The sequence below is a fragment of the Pieris napi genome, chromosome 2 (genome assembly GCF_905475465.1).
Source record: "Pieris napi chromosome 2, ilPieNapi1.2, whole genome shotgun sequence".
In the NCBI taxonomy this organism is placed as follows: Eukaryota; Metazoa; Arthropoda; class Insecta; order Lepidoptera; family Pieridae; genus Pieris; species Pieris napi.
The window spans coordinates 4,899,768-4,911,780 of record NC_062235.1 but is presented as its reverse complement, the minus strand read 5'-3'; the positions used below and the strand labels follow the sequence as shown (position 1 = coordinate 4,911,780).

At 31.4% G+C, this 12,013-nt stretch overlaps 2 protein-coding genes across 4 annotated transcripts; both read right to left on the bottom strand.

Moving 5' to 3' along the window:
* Window positions 1–377: 377 nt before the first annotated feature.
* Window positions 378–6,636, bottom strand: LOC125061490 (required for meiotic nuclear division protein 1 homolog). Of its 3 annotated transcripts, XM_047666966.1 has the most exons (8): window positions 6,013–6,636; window positions 5,587–5,742; window positions 5,105–5,182; window positions 4,957–5,034; window positions 4,465–4,591; window positions 3,385–3,540; window positions 1,919–2,067; window positions 379–489 (listed from the first exon to the last, which is right to left on the bottom strand). In XM_047666966.1, exons 1-8 carry the CDS (start codon window positions 6,372–6,374, stop codon window positions 414–416), a joined length of 1,182 nt encoding a protein of 393 aa, XP_047522922.1. In that variant the 5' UTR covers window positions 6,375–6,636; the 3' UTR covers window positions 379–413. The 3 variants fall into 3 exon arrangements, with proteins under 3 accessions (XP_047522938.1, XP_047522922.1, XP_047522930.1); XM_047666982.1 differs by lacking the exon at window positions 6,013–6,636 and having other exon boundaries at window positions 378–489; window positions 5,583–5,714; XM_047666974.1 differs by lacking the exon at window positions 379–489 and having other exon boundaries at window positions 654–2,067; window positions 6,013–6,630.
* A 119-nt stretch (window positions 6,637–6,755) lies between these two features.
* LOC125061511 (crossover junction endonuclease EME1) lies at window positions 6,756–12,013 on the bottom strand. Its single transcript, XM_047666991.1, has 10 exons — window positions 11,813–12,013; window positions 11,657–11,734; window positions 11,487–11,581; window positions 10,365–10,538; window positions 9,678–9,850; window positions 8,989–9,059; window positions 8,333–8,438; window positions 7,532–7,614; window positions 7,222–7,334; window positions 6,756–7,018 (listed from the first exon to the last, which is right to left on the bottom strand). The coding sequence occupies exons 1-10, from the start codon at window positions 11,889–11,891 to the stop codon at window positions 6,863–6,865; spliced, it is 1,128 nt and encodes a 375-aa protein (XP_047522947.1). The 5' UTR covers window positions 11,892–12,013; the 3' UTR covers window positions 6,756–6,862.

The window sequence follows — 12,013 nt, the reverse complement described above, 5'->3', positions numbered from 1 at the left end:
GTTGTTTACTTATAAGTTGGTAAATAATAATTTATATTACGTAACATTTCTTTATATAAGATATTGAAAATTAGAAAATAAGCATAACATTTTGGGACCTATCCATCTACGCATTAAAACGTAAAATGTTTTAGCAGAAAGGGTAATTTAAAGAAATCTTAAGATTTTTGCCAATATTACCTTACTTCATAAGATCGATGAAGATACCTTATGTTGAAATGGTTACTAGCTCATACTAGATTTATAAAAAATACTATAAAAAGGAACTATACAGTTCTCATTCATACAGAAATAATAATTCACCGCTTGCGTTGAAAAAAAAAATTGTTAAAATCAAACATTTATTGTATGTGAACCTTGTATTACACTATTCAGCAATGTCAATCAGTATTTATCAATTTTGTTTATAATAATTAATACGCCCTTTCTTTTACATCAGTCTTGATCTCCCAGTCGAAGCCACTCCAGAACCAATCATTTTGTAGTGCCCTGCATCAGAATTATTATTTAATTTATTCTAACATTCCACGCTTCCTTATTTCCGGCTCGAAGGACCACCAAATTTTAGTATCAGCTGTCATAACTACTGTTAGTAGTTATAACTTTTGTTTCGCCAAAACAATTCTTAAACCAGGTTTAAAATAAATTACAAATTTGAATCAACATTTTATTTAAAACAAATAACTCTTAATAAAACGATTTAATACATGTATACTTAACCTTATACTGCATACTAAGCGTTTGCTGCAATCAATTTCAGATAATATAATTTTTAATGCTTGTGTATTTAAAATACAAACACAAACTATGACGCTTTATAGACAAAATTTGTGTATAATTTTTACATGTATTTTCTATGGTAGGTAATTTCACTTTATGTCTAGCTTTTAGATGATTACTAACACGTCTAATATAATAATCAAAATGAAATATATTTATCAATAAAATACATCTAACAACTTTGGTATTTTTATACACATAACAATCATAACATTTGAGCATATTACATAATAGAATTGTGCGAATAAGCATCGCAATACTACGAATAAATGTGCTAGCATTAAAAGTAGGCTACCAGAAATGTATGGTAAGGAAATCAGCATGCTTTAGACCTAAAAGTTGACGTATCAAGCCCAGAAGGCTAATCACCTACTTGCCCATCAAGAAAAATACATGTTCATGAAACAATTAATATAGAAAACTAAAGGCACCTAGATGTTGTAGCGCCACTCTTTTTTAGGTAAATAATGAGAATAAAAGTTTTGTACTATAATAATCATTAGGAAACTATTTTACATATGTGTAATACAAACTAAATTTAAACCTACTATGTAATAAATGCCTATATAATTATACTCTACAACTAAACAAGCGTCATACTAAAACTAATTTGCCGTATTATTATTTTTTTTACAAAATATATATTAAAGTTATACATAAAATAAACTGTATTAGCAATATCAACAGTACAGTGAATGATTACTTTTCACACACATAAACATTTTTTTTTAACAAAGATAAATTCTTATTGCAAAAAAATCTGATAAAAAATATATGTGTAGTTTCTGATGAATCATTTATTCCTACAATAAATAGATTTTAAAACAAGTAAGATATACATATTATGACCTATAAGAATGTAATTTGAGGGTAGTATTCAATAACTATAACTACATTCTTCGAATTTCTCTATTTTTTAAATGTAATGAATATAATAAATAAAGTATTTATATAAAGGCAATATATTTCGCAACTCTTTGGCATACAACGGCTTATGAAGGGAAACACTTAAGTATACAACTATAAGCCAAAGATGAAACATTTTTCTACATAAGTCAATGGTTCCTTCTAAATTAACGATCAATATATTTTAAACATGTTTTAATGAGCTATTTCTACATCATGTCTGGCAATATACCTCTCGAAGAAGTGCAGCAGTTCAAAGCAGACCTCAGCTAGAATTAGGGCTATAACCATCCACTCCAGCCTTACGTGATGCCTATCAGCTGCCCATGATGATAAAAGTTCCAGAAGTTCCACACAGTGAGATAGACGCTCGTTTAATACCTGGATAATATTTCAAAAGAACACATTAGATTCAAAATAACGTATTCTCAGATATATTACCTTAATATATATAAATTACATTTCACGTTGTTTGTCCGCTATGGACTCCCTAAACTACCGAACCGATTTCATTCAAATTTGCACACCGTGTGCAGTTCTCTTCTTCATCTCAATTTTATTTTATTGCAAAATATTTGTTTATTATTTAATAGTCACAATTCTAACAGATGGCACTGTGTTGAAAGTTCCAACGTTTCACATTAGCTACAATTTAATGGCATAACCACCAAAAAAGCATGGTGGTCCCCATGACTGGTGTTCTCCTACCGTTTCCCTTGAATAGTTTGCTACTATGTAATACAACAAAAACCTTAGCCACAGCAACGCTTGGCCGGTCTGCTAGTAATATATAATAATAAATTGTCATACTGTGGCCAAATTTTATTTTATTTATTTATATCTTCACGTTTTTTTCCTGAAGGAGGAAACAGAGACAACGGATCTCCACTTGCTGCAGTCGTACCAAAATACCTATCTTGCTTCATCCACTTTCATGACATTCACCATGCACCCTTCTCTAGTACGTTGTGGATTAGATTAAGGTATGTAGGACAAGGCCTACCCAACCCAATTTCAGCATCCACGGTTGCCTGTATATCCTACTTTCTACCCGCTTCTCAATCATCCGTTCTATATGGCCTAACCACCTATGCATTTCCTTTTGTATAAAATTAACCTAAAATAAATATATCTAAAAGTCGTCACTATTAGTTTTTATAAACATATGAACGTCCCACATCTCAAAGAATCTTATTAAATTTATATATGTTCAAGAATTTTCTATAAATAACAAAGTAAGGTATTTTATAAACCATAGCATCTTACGAAATAATAATGTAGTACTTTTTAGAATGGAGAATGTCGAAATAATTTTTAGTGTAGAAGTCAACATAATTAATTTGGAATTACGTGAAGTTTTCATGTGAAAGCACGTACACTTTTAAGGTAATGATATAAATATTTAATATTTACGAATATAAAGCTTCTTGATAATATTAACCTGTAACTAACAAATTATGCTTCTAGTAATAAACATTCCTTTATTTCAGTTCTAAAATAAACTATTTACCTTTTTAGTTTTTTTTAAATCCTATAATATTAATTTTAAGAAAAATCAGAGAATTCGTTCCTAAAACAGTTTTAAATGTCCTAAACTTTACGTTAGATATAAATTTTTGTTATTAAGAATTAAAGTTCAACGGCACTTTCGCCGCAGAAATATTATTTTTCTTTTAATATATCAAATAATCCACATACCCTTGTTCGTCTGGGAATCGTGAAATAGGCGACTGTATTTGAATAGAGCCTTTCCAAGTTCTCCTCTTCCCAGTAGAAGTCTGGTGTGTCTAAAAGATCTGATTCAACTGTTAGCCGATGACGAAGAGAAAAGAGTTCACCCAATTTTCTTACAACCTGAAAATATTATACATTACAATAATAATTTTCTCCAACTTTCCCAGAGCTGCAAATACTTTTGAGACGTAGGCATGTACGCAGGAGATTACATAGTCTATGGCTCTCTGATGAGTACAGGATGTTACTAGTGTGTAGTAGCATTTTATTCAACATGCAAGATAGTATCATGTGTACCATCTATATATATTTATTTACGTACAGTTAATTCTGCTGTAAGCAATTCTAAACCACCTGTTAGGGGCCATCCATAAAGTACGTCACACGTTAATGGGGAGGGAGGGTATCACCGAAGTGTGACATCGTGTGACAAGGGGCATGGGGGGTCAATACTTTTGTGACGTCACATGTTAAAATTTTAAATACTAAAACCCAAGATGTACAGTCTCGAATAAAAGTAACGCTCGAAAGTGTCCCGAAACACTATTTCTGTCTCTTTATATAAGTTACAAGCATAAATTATTGCAAAATCAACCTTACGCGAATTGTTTAAAGTTGTTATTACAACGATTATTTTTAAATACATACATTAATTAAAAAAATGTGTGACGTCACATCAGGAGGGGGGGGGGGGGGTTATAAAAAAGTGACAACCTGTGACAAGGTCGGGGGGAGGGGTTCAAAAGTCCTAAAATTCGTGTGACGTACTTTATGGATGGCCCCTTATTGGTCCTAGGTGATCCCGAAAAAATCTAGATAAAGATTTGCTTATCAAGGTATTTAGGTAGTTACTAAAAGCATGGAACCTTCGGTCAGTCCTATCTCACCCAAGCAATTTGTTTATCGGTGGTCACCCAAACTAGCCCGACTATCAGCTAAGTAGTTTAAAAGATGGTATCTTGGTCATCGTTATTCAGATTATGAGGCAAGTTTATATACTTCTTAAAAAAGTAATTCTTACGGTCAGACAAATTTTCATTGTACCTCTTTCTTTTCAACCCGTGCCGCACCCTCAGATTCCATTAGTGCGGTGTGTGATCTGATAGAGGATGCTAAAGTTTCAAGTCGAGCCTCCCAAGCTCCCAGACGAACTGACTGGACCATTGCATGACTTAAATGTAAAAAAAAAAAATTAGTTTAATAACACATACTCGAATGGTATAATTCTACCTTGGCATGTCTTATTAAATAAATTAATAAAAAATGCTAAAAGTATAACAATTTCTGTTTATGAGAACTGAACCATGGCTGCTACTTAAAACTACAGTAATTCATACTGAATATTTATTCTAGAAAAATTCCAAAGTCAATAATTACAACGCTACTGTAGATGTGTGTTGAAACATTGCTGAAGCAATTCTTCGTAGTGATATTTACCTTTTCTTCTGTTGGAAACACAATAGAAAGGATGTTCAGTTTAAAGCGTAACTTAAGGAGTAAGCGAAACTGCACTCAATATACTTTTTAATTAATTACCTGAATGTGTACTTCTCTAATGAATTTTCTCCATTTTCAACCAGCACAAAACATGATTCTTGTAGATGACAGCTCTTCCTATAAATTAAAAAAAAATGAGTTAATCTGTACATAATATATTTTAGACACTACTTACAACTTTACTTACGCATTAGGTTGATAGAAATAGGTCATGATTTCTCTTTCTTTGTGTACCACTTCCAGGGGGTAGCTTTCAATTTCAAATCTGAAATTTAATAAAATGTTGGTGAATATTTATTTAACCAAATTTTTGCATTAAATTTAGCTATGTTAATGTAAGTAAGATTAGCTATGTTAATGAGAAATTATCTTAAATTATAATGGATACCTTCAATATCTATCAATTACAATCCTCATCTACTTTTAAATTAAAAAAAAATGTTGCATAATAGTATAAAATTCCTTTTTTTAATTTTATTTTGTCTAATAGTGTTATACAAATAATAATGTAAAATTACAAACTAACAGTCTAACAAAATCCAGTACAATTTTGGCCTCTAATTCAAAAACTAATAATAATAAAAGTTGCACAATAGTATGAAATTTCTTTTTTACTTTTATTTTGTCTAATACTGTTATACAAATCATAATGTAAAATTACATACTAACGGTCTAACAAAATCCAGTACATTTTTAGCCTCTAATTCAGTACAATTCCAAAATACAACAGCACCCTCTTTGAAAAAGATTATCTGTCTTGGTTCATCTCCAACAGAATAAACTGCATTTGCTACCACTACATCACCCACTTCTTGTGTTTTTAATCTGTAATTTAATAATAGTATCCTGAATAAATTAAATATTATGGGCATGGTTGAAACAAAACCATGTTAAAACAAGGGCATTTTTTTTAGTATAAAGAAAATAAATATTTATATCTTATAAAAGTAATCACCATTTAGAGTTAATTAAATAAATTGTGTATCAACAAGGTTCCAATCGAAGATATATAATATAGACCATATTATATATAGAAGAATACAAATTTACTTAGGAGCGAAATAATATCTACACAGCGTCATACAAATAACTTACGTGCCCGGCTCATACAGCTTCTGCTGTATTAAAGCCTCCTTTAGACCTTTTAGGTCATAGGAATTTGCGGTTGCATAAGCCAATGTTAAATAATGACCCTCTTTTTGGCTTACTTCCTCTAAGACTGCTTTTTTGTAAACTGTCTTCTTTTTTAAAGGTATACTTGCATTATCAACTGCTAAAGGAGGCTGAACAGCATCTACGCTGTAATTCCTTACAATACAAAGTGGTTTAGTACAAAATAAATTATTTATAAACTTATTTATCGGTGGTACAATTTCCGGCACAGAAGTAAATGTAAAACTTTTTGTAGCTGTATTTTTAAATACACTTATAGCAAATCTGGACAGAAAAGAAGTCATTTTTACTGTTTTATGTGATGTCGTGTGAAATACAATGAATAATAAACACAAATATTGGTAAAATAATGTGGCATTTGAGGTTGCTTTTACATAAATAAAAATATTAAATAACTAAATAGTGACAGCGGACTATAAATTACACGACAATTGACACTTAAGTCTAAGACAATATTACTTTGAGACATCCGTGACCGTCGTAATGTCATTCATCACTTGGTCATATTATGACCATTTCAATCTTTCAAATATAGATACAAGTGTGCAGACCCAAATTCAGCGTATATTGCGTTTACATTATAGTACATATCTTAATACTGTGAATGATTATATTATTGTAATAATAGCAATCATAAAGGAAGTTTGAAATAAAAAATATGAGTAAATAGTCTTGTATTTATTTTGCATCGTTATCTTGTTCCTCAATTTAGTAATGGCGCCTTCCTATCTTCAAATTCTCCAAAAAATGTTCAGGTCTTGAATTCATATGATCATTCGACTGGAGTATTACCATCGTCAGCGGTAAACAAAATGTGTAGTTTCCTTGCAAATTCATTGCCAAGCCGCCTTGACTTGGAACCTGGCGCAGCAGACCGAGTCACACCTATATCGGCCACATTGCTAACACTATTGGGCTCCTGAAGCGCCTATAAAAAATAATAATTGTCGAGTGAAATGAAAGCCCGAGTTCTAACTTCTACGCATAAATGAATGCTTTATGACATATTACCTAAGAGGGACTGGTGACTTTAATAACAGGTTTTCCCAACCTTTTTCAAGCACCAGTCTCTCACAATAATAGATAGCATTAAGTTTATTGTCAAATAAATAAAGAAAGAATTATTATTACCTGGTATAGAGATTTTAGAGTTTTGTACTTCGCGCATACCGCCCTTGATGTTTCAAGGCTTGAATGTGGCAACACAGCAATCATTTGTTGCCACAACATACCCACACCATCACCTTAACGAAAATAAAATGAACATTATTTTAATTAAGTAATAATGCTTTATGGAGATATCAGATATTAATGGCTCTATCTCATAATAGAGCACCACATATCTTAAATTACTGAAATGAGAGTTATATTTTATAAACTACATATTAATATGATTGACTAGGAGTACAAAATGCAATCTTTGTTAATGAGATTAACTCACCATTTTTAGCAACGGTCACACATTTTTTATTTTCCCCTCTCATATAAAATTCCGCTTGTTCGTCATAGGCTTTCTTTGCGTTCCTGCAATTAAAATAAATTTTTTTCATGAATAACAATAATATATACACAACAAGCCGTGACTCCAATCCTTTTTCTAAGGGAAGTACTGACACACGCCATTATTTTTGGGTCCTAGTCGTCTTAGCATAAGCGTATAAAAATAGAGGTTCCCTTCATCATTTACGTGGTTTTGGCTTGAGCGAGCGCCCTTTAAGATTGTACGTTCTGTTACTCCCTTATTCTGTTAGCCTTAGAGCTGACTTCATTCTCTCTTTTCGACAACATAAACACTTTGCTTCCTATATAATAAACATTCCGCTCAAACCCAGTTAGTTGTTTCCTACTCCTTATCCAAGACCGTTGCTTCAAATTCAAAATTTGTTTTTTTTTAAAAGTTATATTCAAGTTCTGTTATAACAGTTCGAATCACCAATGAACTTTTCTTTCGCTTGCATGCCTTAAACCAAAAAGGCGACGGTGGGTGACGGGTAGAGAAGGCTGATCACCTAAATGCCCATTAAGAAAAAAATTATCTTACACAAAGTAATACTGAAAACTGAAGCGTAGACCAAAGGTGGTTGCGCTGTTGTTTTTTTTCTTCACCATACGAACTAGTATTGCTTACGTATATTAAGGACTGGATTGAACGCACGACCTCAGTTGAGACTAGAGTGCCTAAACACTAGGCTAGTACTGATCACAGCCTATTGATAAACTCATGTAAATTATAATTACATACTTATATGGTGCTTCAGCTATCGCCTTTGTAAACTGTGCAATGGTTAAAGCCAACTCGTTTGGTGTGTTGGTCTTAATTGTATCACATTTGGCAGTCACTAAGAGATCTAAAAAAAATTTCATTTTAAACCTAGTTAGGATAAAATGCCTTAGCTATGACTATAGACAAATTTTACCAACAATGAGTATTTCCCTTAATCATAATATGTACATAATATAAGAACTTGGTTTTTAATAGATCCTGAGTATTTTATATCAAACTAGCAAACTCGGCGAACTCCGTTTCGCCACCAGATGGCTTCGTTTTATGTAACATTTCGTTTGGTGATCCCGCTTTTCTGTTGAAATTTTTCCTGAATTTTCTTTACTATAAACCTCACGGAGCCTGAGACCTTTCCAACGAATGCGTGGAAATCGGTTCGTGCGTTCTGGAGTTATAGCGTCAGGAAGGAAAACCCGACTTATTTTTATATGGTAGATTAAATGAGTTAAAAAAGGCTGGCTAAAACATTCTATATAAAATACCTTCTATCAAATAAACAAATTGATGAGTCATGGCTGCTTCTTATATTTGTACTCTTTAAATAGCAAAAAATAAAAGATTATTCTCAAATATTGCATTTTGAAAAAGGGACATGTTGATTTAAAAATGTATACCTGTTAAAGCCATTTCCAGATCAATGGGTTCTATTTTTGGGATATGTCTGTTTGTCTTGCGTCCTGATCGTCTGTAAAAAAATATTTTCTTGTTACAAGTACTACAAGTATTAATTTACTTTAAAGATGGCTGGAGATAGAAAAAAATTAAAAATTGTGGAATACCTTGGAGAATGCTTATACCTATCCGTAGAGGTCCATATAAATATAAATACATTTCAATTTAATACTCACTGTAAATATTTATTATGTTATACATGTGAGAAGATTGAAAAGGACCAAACTATTTGAACTAGTGAATTAGTGTTAGTGCATGTTAGTATTAAGTGCTAAACAGTGAGTGAAAAATGGAACACACGAACAAAGTGTCTTCCCTTTAATAGAGACTGTAAGTAGTGTTATTGGACACTTTCTTATGTTAAATATCCTTTTTAATAAATTAGGTTAGACTTAAATAACACAAACATTTTTTGGAATAAACTAAATCTATATTATTTTACTATTATAACATAATTCTGAACTTGACTATTACAATGCTTTTTCATTTTCTTTTAGTAAAACAATTACTTTTCCCCAAGCTTCTTCATTGTATCTATAATTGTCTAGGATTTAGATTCAAAGTCATTTAGTATTGTAACTGTTCATGACAGAAAATAAGTATTATATACTACTTATTATATTATACATACTTAAAATAATCCTTAACAGCATACAACACCAATGTCAGAGGACAGCCAGCGAGACTTGCTGCTTGTACCATATGCTGTGAAAGTGTACGTGTCTTCAACTGTTCTTCTATTTCCTCTATACTTGCAATGTAGAGACCATGCTCGCAAGGCTGTTTAGTTTGGGTTAGACCTACCTAAAAAATATTTTTTATTTATCTATTGAAATGTAACACTGTTTCAGATGCATTATCTTAATATATATAAATTACGTGTCACGTTGTTTGTCCGCTATGGACTCCTAAACTACCGAACCGTTTTCAATCAAATTTGCACAGTGTGCAGTTTGATCTAACTTAAAAGATAGGATACCTGACATCTCAATTTATACCCGCAATATTATTTTATTGCAAAATATTTGTTTATTATTTCATAGTCACAATTCTAACAGATGGCGCTGTGTTGAAAGTACCAACGTTTCACCTAAGCTACAATTTAATGGCATTACCACCAAAAAAGCTTGGTGGTCCCCATGACTGGTTTTCTCCAGTCTCCTACCGTTTCCCTTGAATAGGTTACTACTATGTAATATAACTAAAACCAAAGCCACACACGCTTGGCCGGTCTGCTAGTATCTTATAATTTAATAAGCTTAAATGCATTAAAATCTGTAATAACATATCAGTTGTAAAATTATAATAATAAATATACCATTCCATTATTACTAGTAAATGTAGGTTCAACCATTCTGCTCCATAGCACTAGTCTAGTATCACAAAGGGATGAGTTCTTGTTAATTTTGGCCCCTCTTGCTGTCACCTCTCGCTGCACATCAGCACAGTACCATGATTCTATAAGTGTTGGATGCATTTCTACCATCATATACTGAAAAATAAAATACATTTACACAATAAAAACACGCAGTAGGTGCAAAATTGTGTGCATTATTAAACATTAATTATTAAATTTATAATAATTATTATTTATTTATTGCAAAAATATGGTACAAATATGTTAAGGTGGTACAATCGTAAATTGTTCGTATATTCTGCCACACACAATGGCGCGCAAATTTGTCTTAAGGAATTTTACATTATTAGTCAAAGTCAATTCTTATATTATCTGTATTGTACATATCATACTTTATTAAATCTATATCAATTTCAGTGTCTCATGCAAATAATCATTTATTGAATAGTAAATTTTTTCCAAAAGTAATAAACTAAGTCGCTTTTTAAAGACTCTAGTCAAAAGATCTTTTAATTCTTTTGGTAATCTATTGTAAACTTTAATTGCCATACAAAAGGTGTTTTTCCGAAACAGTTCTACATTGGTTTTTGGCACAGCCAATTTCTCCCCATGTCTACTTCTTACTTCAACTTCTACATTCGACTTAAAAATATGTATGTTTCTGTGCACAAATAAGGATATCTCTAAAATATAAATACATGGAAGAGATAAAATTTTGAGCTTCTTAAATAAAGGTATGCAACTATCAAGACAGTTTGCTCCACAAATTGCTCTAAGACATTTCTTTTGAGCCTTAAATACCCTATTTACTGCGACTGAAGTTCTCCAAACTATAATTCCATATCTAAGTAGATGAAACATATGCATGATAAGCAGCTAATACCAAAGCATGGTTAACAGCTCCCCTTAATTGTTTTAACACAAAAACAAAACTGTTCCAACTACAAAATTTATCTATTATATATAATTCATCCAGTTGATGGTGTCGTCTAGAGATTTAATTAAGTTGTTGTTTAAATATTGTTTGTTTTTACTTTTTATTATAAGTGTAGGTAGTGTCATCAGCAAATAGTATAGTTTTACCTTCATACATTCTCCTGGCTTATAAATTTTTTGAGTTTGTTTAGCTGCATTGTTATCATCTACTTTCTTTTTCTTCGACTTTATTTGTTCATTATCTGAAAATATGCAATTGCAACCATTAATTACTTCAGGCTTCAGACATTTTTTTTTACAAAATAGTTCAAACTAACCAGAATTTAGTAAAGGTTGTGAACTTTGTAAACAAATTTTAGAAGTTGATGAACACACATCGGATGATTGACTGCTACCTGTAATTATAATATAAACGAATAATAATGTTAATAATTTAAATGTAGCTATACAAACCAAAACATTTTATTGCTTACTTTGACTTGGAAGAAATACGTCTGGCAAGTCTTCCAAATCATCGCTATCTTGCGATAAATCTACAGTTATGGAACTCATTTTATTAATATATAAGATTAAATTTTTGGTATATTTATAAATTCATATAATATTCATTTAAACGGTAAACAGTGTTTACAAAACACTACACTGCAGTCTGCAACTGCCGGCGGCAACGAAGT

Excerpts from the sequence above, each read along its gene's own strand:
- LOC125061490 (XM_047666966.1), bottom strand. The coding sequence starts at position 6,374 with ATGACTTCTTTTCTGTCCAGATTTGCTATAAGTGTATTTAAAAATACA. Across the intron at positions 5,035-5,104 it reads TATTTCTATCAACCTAATGC|GAAGAGCTGTCATCTACAAG; the intron begins GTAAGTAAAGTT and ends TTTAATTTATAG. Across the intron at positions 490-1,918 it reads CTGCTGCACTTCTTCGAGAG|GGCACTACAAAATGATTGGT; the intron begins GTATATTGCCAG and ends ATTCTGATGCAG.
- LOC125061511 (XM_047666991.1), bottom strand. The coding sequence starts at position 11,891 with ATGAGTTCCATAACTGTAGATTTATCGCAAGATAGCGATGATTTGGAA. Across the intron at positions 9,851-10,364 it reads TTACTAGTAATAATGGAATG|GTAGGTCTAACCCAAACTAA; the intron begins GTATATTTATTA and ends AATATTTTTTAG. Across the intron at positions 9,060-9,677 it reads GCTGTTAAGGATTATTTTAA|ACGATCAGGACGCAAGACAA; the intron begins GTATGTATAATA and ends ATTTTTTTACAG.